The following is a 17851-nucleotide window of genomic DNA, read 5'->3' as shown; positions in this document are numbered from 1 at the left end:
TTAACAACAAATTGAAAATTTATCATACAATATGTTGAAACATCGAGACATCATAAACAATTTATTTAAAGATGGTAGCGCTGAACGCTAGAATTCAGCTAAATCCCAGGCACACAATACCGGCTTCTGTAGACCCTTAAAGATAAAGGTTTGTAAAGCTATTTTTTGGCGTTCAATGTTTCTACCGTAGTTTTTCTTCAAGTTAAATAGCCATGAGTATGAATATAGGAAGGGTTGCGGAGCTGGGGACAGGATCCCATAGGTTCAATGCACATAACGATAGCTACATTTTGTTGTGATGGAGCTAGCTAGCTAAACGTTTTTGTTAGATAGATAGATAGATAGATGAGCATATTTTACATGGCTTGCCTCACAAATATTGAAGGATATACCCTGTCTATTATTTTCAGGAGGGGCCATGGTTATATGGAGAGTCCTAGAGTATTTAGCTAATGCTCATTTTGAGCTACGCAGACCCAAGGGCCCATGCTCTACTAGACAACTCCTGGCAACATCTAATGGCCCACACAATGTTCCATCTCCCCAATTTCCCTCACATGGCTTGGGTTAACCTAGGGCTATGGTAACATTCAATCGGCCATGTTGAATCGCGTCAAGGGGAATCAAACCCCGGTCTCCTGCCACAGAGTACGAGATGTTGTACTCTGGTGCGAGAGAGTGGTTTTGCTTTAGTAGTTATAATGTGTCAAACTTTGTATATACTCTCTTCACACAAAATATGGAGAACACAACAAATCAGAAATTGCTAATATACAAAATTTTATAAAGGATTTTCATAAAGCGAATTAAATGGTGAATTTGACTGCAAAATGTATCTGATCATGCTCAGATTTATATTTTTCTCCATTTTGCTTTAAAAAAAGTTAAAAGAACTACATAGACATAAATCTCTTTTGCCTGGCCCCTTCGTCGTTGGTAACCAGGTCTTACACAAGAAATCCAGCCATGCAGATCTTAACTAATGCGGAGGTGAAAGCCAACGGAGCACGGATGAAGCAAGTCTGCAAAACTGCACTTACAGGTGGAATAGACATTTTATCATGGATTTAATTGTAGATAATTTCTTCAGGTCCGAATTTAATGGATTTTTTCTTTATTCCTGTAAAAACGAAACCCACGTGCGGTGTAAATTTTTTTTGAAGTTTTAAGCCACGTGGATAAAGATTTTTTTTAACTTGAAAAACAAAGCATATTTTTGCCTATTTGATTGTGATGGCCTGAAAAGTGAACAATAATTATAAAAATGACAGTATAGTCATGCATACTATTTCGGACATGTAGAAAAGGAAGTTAAAATTGTGAGAGTCGCTATACCAGCAGACGCTTGATCATCGTGTTTGGGGTTCAAGATTTAAAACGTCCCCCACTTTTCTACCGCAAAATGAATGCGCAACAAAAAATAACCTCAGAGCCTGTGTCGTATGCGTAACATTCTTTGCACGTGCGCTTTACATCGCATGCGTTACTTGATTTACACGTGCGAATCATTGCACACCTACTCAAATATTCCTGAAAAAGACTGAGTTATGCTGTCAAATAAAAGCAATTCCTTCCGTAAAGTCATATAGTATTGAAACCTTAATTTTTAAGGTGACTTATGGCGCGACTCCGCAAAGTTCATGTAGAAAATAGAACATTGTCATTGTAGCCTTATAGTGTTTGTGTTTAAGTGTATTATTTAAACAAAATTGCAGGTTGCAGCAAAATGTTGTCTCCTACGTTTCATGTATTGTGAAATTGAAAAAAACGCCTTTAATTTACAAGACGCATTTTTCTAACACTTCACATGTCAGTTGTATAATAGTACTTATATATAGACCGGGAAAAACACGTTTTAGTAATTTTGTGGTCTGCAAGGCTTCACAGTTTGTCAATAAAAAAAGACAGCAACAACCTTATTTAATTCTGCAAAGCAGAAATTGTTTGATTTTGATTTTTGAGCTACATTCTTTCGTTTTTGAACCACATTTTACTATTAGACAAAAATTTTTTATAAGAATTTAGCTCTCTGTATAAGTTGCTTTGTTTTCAATGCTTAGTCCACAAAATATTTAATTTTTAGAAATTTCTAGATCCTGTTTCAATATTAGTTTTAAAATGCTCTTCTGAAACCCCTGAGCCGGGTTTTTTTCTTCTCTGTATTTAAAAATTCATTGCACCCAAAATCGCTTTTTCTTTTCTTTCATTCTCTTTCTTTTGTTTCTATGCTGGTGCTACAACATTAACAGTAAGTTTGCTTGCAAAATTAGTAACTTGTTAACTCTTGCCATCTTTGTTTACATTCTAGTTTTATGTGCTCTTTTTATAAGCGCACACAATGGAAATGATATGATTTTGTCCACCAACTTTGCTCTTTCCGCTATGCCTGCACAAAGATCGCTGAATGGAAACCCCACTTTAAACAGCTTTTATTTTATCCCAAAATTATACATTAAAATTACATATTTTAAAAAAAATCATTATCTAGCAAAAACCGGGGGAAAAGGGCTTGCATCTGCAGCACCATGACACATATGTACAATAGGCTACTGAAGTTTGCAAGGGTTATCTATATTATAATACCTGTATGCATCTGTCTGTCATGCAAAATGATACTACAAGTAGCGAGACCCACACAATGCGATTGAGACTTTTTTTACTAATTACAAGAACTTGAACAAAAATTTTTAACTGAATTTCCTTCCTTGACGTTTTTATAACTTTAATTAAGACATGTTTGTAAATTGGGCAGCTCTGTATAAATGAAAGCTGCTATTTACATTTTTACTTTTTTTAGATTCACTGAAGATATAATGTTGGATTAATTTAACAAGGTATGAGCAAATTCTGTTTCATCCTATTGTTTATTTTGGGACGTATTTCAAGCAAGTTTATAGTAGTTCCAATTAGTTCTTGGTATTTTAGGCAAGTATTTGTGGTTTTAAATTTAGTGAAATATATAATAGTTATTAACAGGAGAGGATACGTTTGAGATTTTAGTATTTTTATTCTTTTAGCTTAAAGTTTAATTAATTTTTAATCTTAACCAATATATTTTTCTTTATTTATTTTCTCTCTGCTAAATGAAGGTTTTTTCCTTTTGCTGTGAAAATGAATTTTTACAAAAAACAAAAAATTAAAAAAAAGATAGGGGTGGGGAGAAATATTTCTTTTTAACCTTTTTTGAAAAGGAACTTTAAAGTTAGATGATAAACTTAATTTTTATGTTTGCCTTTAAGAAACCTTATAAGTTTCTAAGGAGACAATCTCCCTTCACCATATTCTTTTTTTAATTTTTTTTTATAAAAAACATGAAAAAAGAATCTTACATTATTTTCTATTTTAATACATAATTCTATAAAAGAGAAAGGTTATCTAAGAGAAACTAAATGAATAAACAATATAGTTTTAAATAAGTGTGAAACAGGTTTCAAGCCTGGTTTAAAAGTAAGCCTTAGAAATTTTAATTTGCAAGGTTCTGGTAACTTTTAATACAAATTAAAAAAGAATGCTTTTTGATGTTTTACATGAAACTCTTCAAGTTCCATTTTATCTTTTTAATATCTTTTAAAACCATTTGATAGAAACACATTTTGGAATTTTCAAATTATTATTTTATTTACAAAAGATGGACTTGAGAATAATATTATATTTCGTGACAGTTAAAATATTAATTAAGTTCAGAAAATGAGAAGTAAATATTGCATTGTATTGCATTGTATTGTATTTATGAACTTATAATTAATTAAATACCCAAGTGTGTTATAATTCAGAAAGTATTCACTTTAAAATGGTAGAATAATTATGGTTGTTATAGGTTACCTTTTAAACATAAATATATCTGTGTGAAATTTAAAGTAAAGTTTGATGCAATACTGTATCCTTGAACTTTGGACTTGTAGTGGCTTAACATGAAATTTCTGCTTCAAGACTTTCAGAATATAGTTTTAAAAGTTTATTTCAGCATCTTGGCTCTAATGAGAATGGATGTTTTTTTGAAGTTTTAAGTTTGGTTCAGTTGAGATGATTTTTTTCTTGGGAGAGTTGTTGAATTTTAAATTTTAGTCAAAGTTTCAAACATTGTGAAAGCTTTATGTTTTTTTTGCTGTTTATAGTTAACGAACTCTGTAGGGTTGATTTTTGGAAATTTGTTTTAGTTAGCTATGAAGTATTTTTATTGGGGGTAAAAGTAAGTTAGTTGGGTGGCTTATTCTTGATAGGCCGAACAACTAGAAATTTATCCGTGGTACACATGAGAAAAGTAATTGCTAAGGGAGCACCACATTTGTTTCTTGCACGCACGCGATTTAAAGGTGACTATTAGAAAAAACTTTCACAGAAAGTAACCCTTGCAGTAATTTAACCTCACGCCATGCCAGTTTCTTCAACAAAACGAACCTTATTTGCCTCTGTGAAATCTCAAAAGTTTGAGAGAAAAAAGTGACAATTTAGTCCTGTTAAAAGGAGATACAACACATTGTAAACTTAGTATCAAATTTCCATTTTTATTGTTAAAATTGCAAACCCTAAAGATTTACTCCCTTAAGGTATAGAAAACTGGGCTTTGCTGCTATTCATTGTTATGTCTTGTGGCATTTCTTGTACTTCTGTTGTCACATCATATACACCTACTAGAGCAGAGTGTGAATATAGTTTTTTTGTTAACACTTTAGTATGTTAATGCTTCTTTTGGTGAAATGTTATCAAAAGTTTCCTGTACTTACTTTTTTGTTTTGTTTTATTCAGTCCTTGATGTTTTCTTCATAATACTTGGTGTTTTGATTTTTCCTTTTTTTAATGTAAAGAAGAAGCCATCTGATCATAAAGATTTCTTTCGTTTCAAGTGCAGTCTTCTTATAGTTCATGTCACAATTTAAATAATAATTCTCCACTTAATTACTTCGCAGCCGAAGTGTTGTATACATATACTATCCACAGAAAATTAAATTATCGTTTTTATCACATGCATATAGTGTGTGTTTCATAGCTAAACTTAAATATAAGTTTTATGAGTAAAATATAATGTTATGGAAATTGTAGCTAGTAATTGTTATTAAACAAAGTAGAGTATTAACTATTGAAACTTTTCAGTGCATGTGTAAAAGTAAATATAGATTTTAAGAGTTATGCTACATTGTCATGGGTTGTGCATCATCTAAAGGGGCTGTTGTTGTTTCCTCACAGACACCTTCTTCCAAACCTGCAAAGCAAGCAACAGATGACAATAATAACAAGCCAAATTTATTACCACCTGTAAAAGAAGAATCACAAAGAACAAAAGAAATAAAACAGAGCACCTCTGCAAGTACACTTTCCTTAAAAGATATACGCAACCGTAAAAAACAATTTATTGATGCGCAAAAGTTTTTAAATCTCAGTTACGAAGAAGCATCAAAACTACATCCGAAAGACATAGATGAAATGTGGGCTATTGTGAAGAAAACTTCAGATAAAGAACCTATTCAAGTTGCACCCACAAAAAATCGCAAAGGCTGGAGAACAATTCGTATTTTTGTATCAAGTACGTTTAAAGATTTTCATCAAGAGAGAGAAGTCTTAGTAAAAGAGGTAAACAATTTTAAACTGTGATTTCTTTCACATTAAAATGTCGCATAAATTACACTAAATTATTTGGTTGGTATGCTAGAAACAGTAGGAACCTCGATGTGTTTACAGTAGGGTCGCTTTGACGGAACTCTTAAATGTTTGAAATTCACACCATTCATATTCATAGTGCAGGGATAAAATTTTACTCATATAGCTTGGCACAAATCACATGAAGTTGCTAAGAAGTTATTTGTTTAAAGTCAACACTCTTCCTCAAAAAAACTGTCAACAACCGACACCCGCAAGAATGAGACTTAGGATGAGCCCTCTCTATATTAAGGACACTTTAGTAGTACTCAGAGTGCTAATTTGTTTTGAAATTATTCCATCAAGCCAAAATAATACAATAAAATAATACAACCAAATTGGTTTTCCGGATTATTTTAATTTTATAAATATCTTATGGATTCTGGAAAAACTTTACATTTTATTTATTTACATTTTACTTATTTCTTCCTAAATCGATGCCAAAAGTATCTTATTAACCGTTTTCAGTTCGATACTAAGTTTTTATATTTATCTATTGGGCACGTGCCAAAAATTTAGGTCCCATACCTCTCAGATCTTTACATATTGGCTATTACTCGAATCAACCCATGAAATTCTTTTAATAGGGAAATATAATAACTTTTGTTAGGATTATCCTTAGGACTTAAAACTTACAAGACACAACTTATTTTGTCAATGGGAATCATTTTGAGAATTTAGGTCGCGTGAATTTTATTTAACCCAAAAATCAGGTAGAATTTCGCTGCCTGGTTAACATTTATTTTTCATGACGTACTACATTTGAACAAGCCTGTCGAAAATTATCTATCTCTGGTCATATATGTTTGAAATACCTCGAGCCAAAAGGGGTTAAGTGGCATTTCTTTTCAATTTGTTCAAGAAGTTCCCCAGAATGGCCACTTCTTAAAGTTTCAAATTGAGTGCAAGTGCACGTAGTGTTTATTTAAGCAAATAGGTGATTGTTATTTTTATCTTTTTTATTTTTCTAACCAAAGGTTATCTTAAATGCGAAGCAATGTAAAGGATACTATAATGGTCCAGAAACATATCCACTATATTTATTATTTCTCAAAACTTCTGGGAGTTTTTACCATCTTATTTATGGAATATAAAAGAAAACTAAATTGTCTATAAGATAATATAAATATAATTTTTTCCAGGTAGTAATAAATTTACATTATTTCTGCCATGATGGAGAATCTCAACAAAAATTTGCACACATTCTCAATAATACCCTCTGCAAAAGCTTTGCCATATTTTATGCACATTTATAAAACAGACGTGTTAACGCACAAAAGAGCAAGCAAAAAAATAATTTTTAAATGAAAAACGAACAACACCCTTATTTGAAAAAAACCCTGAAAGTTTCGGATGTTTTAGTAAAAGACAAAAATGTAGATTTATGGCTACCTAAAAAAAATTAGATTTAACTTTGATTTTGAATAAAAATGACAATTCAAATATCCATATATATTTCTATTGTTATTTTTCGCCAACTCTTAAGTTGGCATGATCACACTTATTTACAATTTGGTTTTCTAACGTATTAAATACTAAATACAAAAAATAAAAATGTTAACAATAAAAATTATTGAAACAGTTCCAAAGGCATACATTTAACTGTGTTATTAAGAATAGGTCACGTCATCAGAGGGAGTTTAAAGTCATTTGACTCAGTAGTTAAGATGGAAAAGTTCTGAAACAGCAGGAGAGTGATCAGCCGTCAACACATGATCTAACACAGCAGTGGTCTGGAGACCAACTTTATTGGGCTTTCCAGTAAGGGCAGAATTACCTAAATGCTCGGACATACGAACTTTAAAGGAAAAGCAACTACTCTTTTGGTAGAGAAAATCAATCTGAGGTTACAATGAGGCAGCTTCTGCTTAAATAAAGGTTCAAACGTGTTCTAAGTAGTAATGAAATCTTACCTAAAAACGGTAAACTTAGAAGCAGTTCTTTGTTGGGAGCAAGGAGTACAGGATCTTTAGGTTACCCATGTTTGCTCAGAAAGATTCTGCGGCAAAAGTTAAAAACTTTCGATGGGTACCCCATCCTACCAAGTATGTCTCTTAGCTGAGAAACTGCGAAATGAGACTAAGCAAGATCTGAAGCAATATTAAAACAGCGAAAAAGTAGCGAATAAATTAAACTGGTGTTTGAATTCAATAGGAATAAAGCTCATAAAATTCGTATATACTCCACTCCTTTTCAAAAGTAAAAGTTATATTTATTATGGCAAAACCAAACACCATTTTAAAATTCGTCAAGACACTGATTTAACAGTTACGACAAAAAATACAGTTTCAGTTGTTCACACTTTCATAATGCCTGATATTTTAATAGGGCTTACTATGGTTGAGCATAAGCCTAGTTTTTTTTACCTCCATAGGTATTTCCAGATTTACGACTATGGTGTGAGGAACGAAAACTTCGACTTGTTGAATGTGACTTACGATGGGTATAAATATATATCTTTTTGTGTTTTGGTTTTCTAGTTCACTGTACCTCACTTAACCTTTCTAATTCGAATCAGCATTCGCATCACCACTTTCTTTAAGTGCTAATGTAACATAATATTATGAGATGGATTTGTTTTAATGTTGCCATAGGGTGTACCAAAAGATTCTACAACGGAAGAAACCATCAAAATATGTTTAAGTGAATTAGATCGTTGCTATGAAGATAATGTTGCACCTTTCTTTCTTAATTTAGCAGGGTAGGTGTTTTGTTGAAATGATGATTTGTGCAGAAATTATGTTATTTTTTATTACTGATCTTGTAAAAATAAATATTTCAGCGAAAGAGCTGGTTGGATTCCAAATTTTGGCGATTTGACAAACAATTTAGCAGCTCAATATGGCTGGATATATGGACTATCTGTGACAGAAATGGAAATTGTCCATGGTGCTTTCAGAAAACTTAATCCAAATGGTATATATTTGTTATTCTAGATGCGTTGTACATCCATCGACAAAAATATGTTTACTAAAAGCTTGATGCTCTTTTGTTGTCACTAACGTAAGAGTAATAAACAAACGCAGCTTTTACAGACATGCAAAGTAGTGAAATATTTTACTTTATGGGATAAGCATGATTTTCTATTAAGCCTATTTAAACTAAGGGAGACGGGATTCCACCACCGACTCACTATCTTTTATTATCACTCCTAAAATACTGCAGAAACTTATTTTTCTATTTAGAAAATCTTTTTTGAACAAAGTTTTGGAATCCTATTTTGGGATTTTATTCGTGTTGCTAAAAATGGTCCCAAATAATCATGATTATTTGGGTATGGATATATAGGGTTATCAAACGCAAACAATTTAACAACCGAAATTGACAAATTAACTAATTCAATTGAATAATGATCAATATATTGGAAATGTACATGTCTTATAAATACGATGATGTCAGCACATTTTTAGCACTGTGAATCGTTTTCTTTCATGCTATGCTTTTTCCTGCCAATTTTCATTAACATAGCTTGAAGGTTCGTTTTCATTTGACTGCATTTTTTATTATAGCGAAAAAAGCTCACAAGTATTTTGAAACAATTACAGATTTTGTCTAAGTGCACACTTGCTAACGTAAAAGCTCTTGAACGTTTGTGCTATATTGAAAAATTCAGTTGCATGGAAACGAACCTTACGCTATTCAAATTTATTTAAGGTGGTTAAATCTCTCTCCCCCTCTGAGCATTTTACACAAAAGTCAAGTATTGTTTATACTGGACTTTTTGTGGAACATACCATAATTTTTTATCTTAAGTATCACCCTAAATGAAATAAATACCATGACATTTTAAGAAGGAAATCTAATCATCTTGAAATACAAGTTAAATGAACAATGTTTTAATAATTGCTTATAAATCGCTTAGTCACAAATTAATTACTTTTTAGCATTGTTTTTACTTCGAGAACCAGATAGTATTAAAGATCTACCAGACATCATAAAAAATGATTTTCTCGATGACAATGATAATTGTATTGATAAATTAAAGACTTTGAAAACTATGATTTCAGAACAATTTCAAGTAAGTTATACTTTTTTCTTGCTACACTGTACTTAACAATGTTTCTTTCCATGACAAAAATACTCTCAATTCCAAGTACTGTAAAAAAGAATATTTTTTATTTTGCAGGAAAATTGTGTTTACCGTTACAAAGTTGAAGGGGTGTTTAGTCATGGAAAAGTTGAGTTTAAAGGTTTAAGTGGAGATTCGCAGTTTTCACAAAAGGTAAACAAATAGACATAATATTATGGTGTACATCTGCAGAGCTACTTGTCATGTCGTTGTCTTTTGATATATTATAAATTTTGTTTTTGAGAGAGCTCATCCTTTATCCTTAGGTTTACGATTTCTTCAAAACTAGGATTGAAGAGTTGTATCCGCTAGATCCAAGTCCACTCGATCCACTTCAAGTGCAAAAAGAAGCCCACGAGGTTAAGACAGTTTTATTTATACAAAAATAAAACCGGTCTTATTTGGAAACAGAAATTGCCAAATATCGACTATCTAGTCTTTTGGTGGAGTGTTCAAACCCCAGCTGAGTCATGCTGGAGAGTATGAAAGTGTGAATCGAGCTTTTCTTCTTAGGGTTCAGCTTGAGAATGGGATTGATATCTTAGGCGAAGGGCTAGTTTAGCAATTGTTGTGCTTGCGTGGCTTTTTTGACTAAAACGGGAATTTTGAAATGTTAAATTTGGTATACTTTCTTTTTAGACGTTTTTGGATAGTCGTTCACAATGTGTTCTTGGAAGAGATAAAATAATTGAACAAGTAAGTCGTGTTTTACTGTTGATACGGATACCTAGAGAAACATTTTGGCTTGTTTAGAAGCATGACAAGAATGCTTGGATTAGGTTATCTCGAGTGTATATTGTATATTGTATCAATACTAAATAAATTTATGAAATATTAGGTATTTTATACGTACATATCCATAATAATTTGGCACCTGAAAATACTAAAAAAACATGGAATTAACTTTTATTAATATTGGTCAACAAATTTTTTGAAACTTTTGTAAAAATTCAAATTTCTGTTATGAATGTATAAAAAGAGAATTGGGGTGGTTATGTATTGCCATGTTAATGGTTTTATCTAAAATGATAAGCTTTTTTCATGCTATAAAGATGAAATGTCATCAGGAATGATTATCAGGGGTAATATTCAAAACGTTTTTGAAAAATTCAGGGAATTTTAGATTATAAGTATGTGCCTACAATTTTTTAACATCTGATCGATAACCACCCTGGAAGTGTTGGTACCAAATGAAAACTTTTTATAAGCTTTAAGCATGTCTAAACACTCTAGTTATTATTAAATATTTGTAACAAGTGATGCTCCTTTGATGTGAATAATCAGAATTATGGCTCTGCTGAAAGCTATTTTTAAGTAAAAACATTCATACGTTAAGATGATCTCAAAAGGTGCGTCACAGGCCTAACTGGCTTCAATTTATTGTCGTCGGAAAAAGTTTAATTTAAGTTACCTAGTCGTCTCATTTGAACTATAATAAGGATAAGCTAGCTGAACATGTTTTTACTTTGTTGTTGTGAAACTAACCATCATTGTAACATCTGACAGTCTTGTCTTGACAAAGTCAGCTTATAACAAAATGGCTACTTGGTTTTGGTATCATATCGAAATTTAATGTAAAACGAAAAATAAGGCACTTTTAAACCATCTATTGTTTTCCTTGCATTGTAAATTAAACCGTAAGTTGAAAATCAGTTTTTATTAAAGCGTTAAATGTGCTTTGTTTTTTCAGATCAAGAATTATGCATATACAGATGATGGAGTATCACCGTTGCTAGTCATTGGTACAGCTGGTGCTGGAAAATCAGCTCTAATGGCGAAATGTGCTGCAGATACAGTATACATGGCCAGTGAAAATAAATTAACTGTTCCTAGGTAAGCTTTATCGAAAGACTATTGGATAATACACCAAATGTTTTCTGATCCAACTTTTCTTTTCTTTTAGTGGCTTTAAAAAATGGAGAGTATTTTTTCATTTTGTTGGTGCTACTCCTGGATCAACTGATCTTGCTTTTTTCCTGCAACGTCTGACTAAAGAAGTCAAACCAGATATGAAAGATATTGTTAGCGATTTGGAGACATTAATACAACTCAGCAACAGTTTGTTATCAAATCCAAATACTGAACCAATTATATTATTCATTGACGCTGTAAATCAGGTAGAAAAAACTTGTGCGATAAAGGTTGTTTTCTTGGTACTTCTTTTGCATTTTTGTTTGTTTTTTAACTTAATGTTTAGCTTGATGAAGATAAACAACAATTTATGAGTCGTTGGCTGCCAGACAATTTATCTCCAAATGTTCGTGTTATTGTTTCAATGATTGAAAGTACTCCAAGTCATCAAATGTTGCGTTCTTACAAACCATCACCAGTTGAAGTTATGTGTGGCCCGCTGGACATGGATTCAAGAAAGGTAGTTTAAGTAAAAACTTATTTCTGTCTAGACTGAGCAAAGACCATTTATTAAAAGTTCTTAGAACTCGACTAGACGTGCTATGTCTTTTTTCTTCCTATTGTTAGGAAATTGTCTGCAATATATTGAAGATGTACAATAAGCGATTGGACGATGAGCAACTAAACACTTTAGTAGCAAAAGAAGGCTCAAGTAATCCTTTGTGGTTAACACTGGCATGTGAAGAATTAAGAGTATTTGGAAAGTTTGAGGAACTTATTGGAAAGATAGAAACGCTACCTGATGATCTGATTGAGTAAGTATCAGAGCTTTTACAAAACTAGATATGTTTTGGATATTTATGATGGTAATTCAGCACTGCCACTATCATTTAGCCTTGAAATAGATGTATTTTCACGCTTTGAGACGGAAACTGGTGGTCTGTTGATGAAAGCAACATTATGTTTGCTTGAAGTTTCAAGGCATGGTTTGCTCGAAACAGAATTGTTAGCTTTACTTGGAGATGACAATAATATCAAATGTCCTGATTATGTTGAGGTATTTGATCTGCAAACACTTTTTTCGTACTGGTTCCCTCTAGCATAATAGATTCAAATGCTATTGTATTTGTTTTGCAAATCCTAAATTTGTGCAGAGCTTGCATATTTTTTGAACATGCAAGTTCTGCATAAGCCTTGTACACCTTATCTTAAAACTGTGTCAAGCCAAAAAATCTCTTTGTATTCTATGTACCTATTTTACAATTCTCTTAAAGTGATTTTATTTGGCCATTCTTTAAAATTGCCCAGTTGCAATATCAGGCCAATACCTTGCAGCTGGCATCATTTTGTCAGATTCCTGGGTCATGTATCAGTGTTTATTCACTAGTCGTGTTAAATATACCCATTCTCTAATCTTCACCCATTAATGGCTTATCACAATTGGAGTGAATGCAATCGATATTTTCTTACAGTCTATTTCCAATTTACAATATTTTATTTAAACGCATTTATTTTGCCTCATTTCTAAGTTCATTTTCTCAAAGGGTGAAGAAGAAGAAGTGATTAAGAAAACGGAAGAAGTGACTGTTCAATCAATAGCTCCTCTTGATACAGAAAAAGAAGATGTTGAGAATCTTACTGATAAGTTTTCAAAACTTGTTGACGATGCTTATGTCATAAAAGAAGAAGGAGAAGATAAAAAAGAAAAAGGTGAACTTAGATTTTCTTCTTCAATTGGACAAGATGTAATGCACCTCTAGAATGTGGCTTTTCCTTTTCTTCTTTTGTTGTACATCATTCGGATGTAAAAAGTTTAAATAATATATATTCATTTAGATTTCCATAATTTGTCATTACATTATTCATTATTTTATCCTAGCTCATCGACCAAAGGGTAAGCAAGTTAACTTCCTACCTGCTAGAGACTGGGCTATTATTTACCGTAACTTGAAACAACTCCTCAGACCATGCGGAGATCTTGGAGAAGGACGACTTGATTTTTATCACAGATCTCTTAGCAAGGCTGTTAGAAGAAAGTATGTCTACACATTTATATTGTATTTTATTCAACATGAAATATGTCTGCGGCTCCCAGTTATGGGGACCGCGGATCGAATCCCGCCTACTGCCAGGCAGTATGTTAGTGATGAACAAAGTAGTTCTCTTTCATTATGACTTACACGCATTATACTCGCCCGTCATGATCAGAGGTCTGATCGGGGTGAAGCATTCTCTGTTGAGAATGAAATACGGATGTGCTATGATAAATATTCACCTATGTATACACACCATCCGGATAAACTATCTGAGTTCATCACTAACATATAGCCGCACGTAGTGTAGTGGGTTCGTCTGCGGCTCCCAGTTATGGGGACCGCAGATCGAATCCCGCTCACTGCCAGGCAGTATGTTAGTGATGAACAAAGTAGTTCTCTTTCATTAAGAAATATCAATTTGTTTCAATTGAAAATGTGACTGTATTTTTCACTTTTGTTTTAGATATTTCCAGGGCAGTGAAGGATTTAAAAAACATATGTACAATTTTTGGCATGGTGTGTTAGCTGGATATTTCGAAGGAGTTGATGATATGGATAGGAAGGCTGAAGTATGTAATTTCTTCTAACAAAATTGCAATTAATTGGATAATATTTATTTAGACGAAATTAATTACAATATGTTGTATAGGAACTACCATATCATTTGGAGCAGCTTTTGGACAACAATCGATTAATACGTTGTTTGTTGGAATGGCCAGTGTTCAATCGACTTTATAATGAAGATTTCAGTATTGATTTGCTACGCTCATGGCAAAAGGTATTTTTCATATCCTAGCTATGCTAAAAGAATTATTAAGCAAACAGTTTTTCTCTATGACTGACACCTATATCTCAATTTCCAATGACTTTATCTATTTTCTTGCTAAGGCTGGTGGCTATGCCGTTGCTTCTGCTTTATACAAAGAATCACTGATTGTGCTAAAAGATTCTGGAATGCCATTAATTGAGTTTGCTGAACAAATGGAGAAAGTTGCAATGTTTCTGTAAGTTTTTGTTGTTTTTTACATTTATTAATTGATTGATTGATCATCAATTTTTGTGTTTCTAAATGCATTTACGATGGAGTTAGAAGACATTTCCAAATCTGTTTTCCAACAAATTATACGAGTTATTATGATACAGTGTGTTCTTTCCTATGTTAACCGTATATATTCCAATTGGAAATTACGTGAAAAGATCAGTTCATGTCCAAACTGAATTATAAGTAGCTCATCATATTAACGTCATATTTCAGCATTCAGGCTGGTCAGTACACAGAAGCATATGAAATATTAGAAGAGCGAGTCAAACATGAGACTGAGCAACTTGGTTCACGTGTAGACGAATTAGCTGATATTTATCAAATGATGGCGAAATGTAAGAGTGAGGTAGGAGAGAGGATGTTCTTGTGCAACATTTGAGTCCCATTGATCTAGTTAAACATTTTGCGTGTATGCTTTGTCGTTTCGTGTTGACATACTTGTCTTTTTTGTGTCGTTGTTGTTTACTAACATGTTCTACCACTTAGATGCCACACCTTTCTATGCTATAAGATGTATATTTTAAACAGGTTGTAAAGAATTACAATTTCGTTACAATGTCGCAGCTAGAAGAGGATGAGGAAGTCGTTGAATTATGTCGAAAAAGTCATGACTATCGAAAAGAACTTCAAGGAGAAGACCACGAGGTACTGGTAGTGTTTTGTTTTTGTTTTGACAGGTATATCTAGATAAAATCTGTTTAATAATAGCCGTCGTCTGTCTGTGTGTCCGCGAAAGCGGCGTCCCATAACAGAAACACGAATTTTTTAAAATGCACACGAATACCAAATGCGATATATTTTTATCCACTTTGTTGCGACGGGTAAATTTAAAGGACGAGCGAACGCGACGGGTGACCCCGTCGATTTTTCCACGGGCTAACGACTAGTTTATTTATATTTTTTTTGTTTTTTCTTTTAGTTTAAGATGGCACTTAACAATGTCCTTCTTTGCCATCATCTGGCAATTATAGCTGATTTAAAGAATGATGATACATATAGGATCCAGGCTTTTGAAGTTGTCAATGAAGCTATCTCAGTGTTCCAAAAGGTTAGTATTCTGTGGGACACTGGTGTACGAACATATATCTTGCGCTCGTCTCTAGTTTTTTTGCTCAGTTGAGCACCTTCACTTTTAAGGATTGGATATTATTTTGTTACGTAAAAGGCATACAATTATTATATGTTGTTGTAGTATGCTTTTAAATGCTTTAAATAAACTATTTACCGCGAAAAGATTCGCGACCTTCCCGTTTTTGTTTGTCCATTTTGGAAAAATTCCCTGGAGGAAGGTGATAACAAAGATAACAGAGCATAGGTTAGCCTACATATCATATTTCTTTAGATCAATGACATTGGGCATCTTGCTGAAGCAATCATGACTAAATCTTTCGTCAATCCTCGAGCAAAAAGATATTTTGAGGAAAAGAAAAATGTAATGTTTTTTGTTGTTGTTAAATGTATCTTTATATGCGCAATTTTTACCCATATTTGATTTATCTTGATCTAATCAATGGGTTTAATCTTTATGACTAAGGTGGCCATGAAAGTTTTTTTTATTTGACGATATAAACCCAACAATTATTCATATAGGAACTCGAAAAAGCATTTGAGTTATGTTTAAAGGCTTATGGTAAGGGACATATGTTATATGTAAGATTGTGTTTGAACATTGGAATACTTTATGAAGATGACAGACAATTTGGAAAAGCGTATGATTATTTTGTGCAATGGGATGTTGCTTGCAAGGAGGTAATTATGTGATATGTTTATGTATTGTACCAGCTTGTCTCTTTTCTAATAGTGACAGAAATTAAGGTCCATTTGTCCCGGTTTTAAAATTCCGCAAAGTCCATTTTATAGAAAGGCCTAAAATTGAATTGTCCTGGACCTATTTTAAGGGAATAATTCTATTTGTGCATGGAACTAAAATGAGTTCCCATGTAGCGAAGTGTATATAATATGGAAAATAAGTCAAAACGTTTCATTTGGTTCCATTTTTGTTGTTTTAATGTAATTTTTAATTAATTTTGGTGTTTTAATTAATTTGAACATTGCTTAAATTATTTTACGGTTCCAATTCCCCGATCCTTAGTGACAAATATTTTAGTAGATCACGATTTATCAAGGTCAAAGACAATACCCCGACATAGTTTTCTATTTATGTGGAAATGTTAGTTTCTTTTTTTTTCTTTTAGGTATTGGGACCAAGCCATCCGAAGGCTATTCGTGCCAAAGACACATTAAACGAACCAATGTATAAACGTATGAGAGAACAAAGAGAACGCACAGCAGCAGGCACAGCTTAAAAAAATTGTCACGACTAATTGAATTTGTGAGAATTTTTTTGTAATGCAAGTTGAAATTATCCTTCAGAAGTTTCTTGTAAAGCGATTTGCGGTTATCGGATATCGTGGCATTCTTACTTGCAGTACTTAACGAGATGACGGTGTGCGTATAAAGTTCATCAGGAGGACTCTTCATTGGGTGAGGATGTTAAAACTCGCTTACAATTAGAATGCGGAAAATAACTAATCAAGCGAAAAAATAGGGAGATGTTTGTATCAAAAGACGTCTAACACTGTTTGATTTAATTTATAACTTAAATTATATTGTAGATTGAAATTTATGACCTTTTTATACTTGCAGATTCTTTTACGGTTCAACATTTTCTATACACCTCAAAAGTTTTTCATTTTTTATATGCTATTGGTTAATAAATATGAATTCATGTTTTGCTGCTTTTTGAATGGTTAAGCCACCCACTGTTGCTAAAAATAACTGTATAAGTATATTCACATCAAACAAAATAAAGACTGGAAAACAAAAGTTTTTAACTCTGAAGTTTTTCTCTATTTAACCTATGTGAAAAATTTCTCTCCTTTTCTTTTTTATAATTTTGTATTTTTCTTTAGTTTATTACATAAAAATTCTTACGAATATTATTTTTCCTATTTAACAAATGTAACGTTATAAAAATTAACTTACAATCAAAACCGTACGATATTGCTATGGGAAGAATTAAATTTCGCGAAATCTGAAGTTTTTTTTTCCTAACCGCAATTTTAAATTAAATTTCTATGCTTATGATAAAAACCATTAAGTACAAGCATGGGAAATTCAGCTGTTGTCCGTTTATCAATTTCACCATATAACTTTTCAACGAAAAAAACCTGGATTATACGATTTATTTTGTTAATTTTGTTTTATTTTTCAGCGTCT

The 17851-nt window shown here is 32.4% G+C and overlaps 1 protein-coding gene across 2 annotated transcripts; it reads left to right on the top strand.

Annotated features, from left to right (window-relative positions):
- Nucleotides 1–51: 51 nt before the first annotated feature.
- LOC130629287 (telomerase protein component 1-like) lies at nt 52–17665 on the top strand. Of its 2 annotated transcripts, XM_057442435.1 has the most exons (26): nt 52–148; nt 2798–2834; nt 5185–5568; nt 8009–8077; nt 8229–8335; nt 8417–8550; nt 9519–9652; nt 9761–9856; nt 9970–10062; nt 10343–10399; nt 11394–11536; nt 11607–11820; nt 11901–12074; nt 12182–12369; nt 12449–12611; nt 13099–13264; nt 13434–13590; nt 14054–14159; nt 14240–14368; nt 14479–14594; nt 14846–14978; nt 15161–15277; nt 15552–15680; nt 15975–16064; nt 16223–16381; nt 16828–17665. In XM_057442435.1, the coding sequence occupies exons 3-26, from the start codon at nt 5422–5424 to the stop codon at nt 16936–16938; spliced, it is 3132 nt and encodes a 1043-aa protein (XP_057298418.1). In that variant the 5' UTR covers nt 52–148; nt 2798–2834; nt 5185–5421; the 3' UTR covers nt 16939–17665. The 2 variants fall into 2 exon arrangements, with proteins under 2 accessions (XP_057298418.1, XP_057298417.1); XM_057442434.1 differs by lacking the exons at nt 52–148; nt 2798–2834 and having other exon boundaries at nt 5043–5568.
- Nucleotides 17666–17851: the final 186 nt, after the last annotated feature.

The sequence above is a fragment of the Hydractinia symbiolongicarpus genome, chromosome 15 (assembly GCF_029227915.1).
Source record: "Hydractinia symbiolongicarpus strain clone_291-10 chromosome 15, HSymV2.1, whole genome shotgun sequence".
Classification (NCBI taxonomy): domain Eukaryota; kingdom Metazoa; phylum Cnidaria; class Hydrozoa; order Anthoathecata; family Hydractiniidae; genus Hydractinia; species Hydractinia symbiolongicarpus.
Note: the sequence above shows the minus strand (reverse complement) of the source record. Positions and strands in the feature narration are given on the sequence as shown.

Coding starts and splice junctions, on each gene's coding strand:
- LOC130629287 (XM_057442434.1), top strand. CDS start 5,140: ATGGGTTGTGCATCATCTAAAGGGGCTGTTGTTGTTTCCTCACAGACA. Junction 5,569..8,008: donor GAGAAGTCTTAGTAAAAGAG/GTAAACAATTTT, acceptor TTACCTCCATAG/GTATTTCCAGATTTACGACT. Junction 12,612..13,098: donor AATGTCCTGATTATGTTGAG/GTATTTGATCTG, acceptor ATTTTCTCAAAG/GGTGAAGAAGAAGAAGTGAT.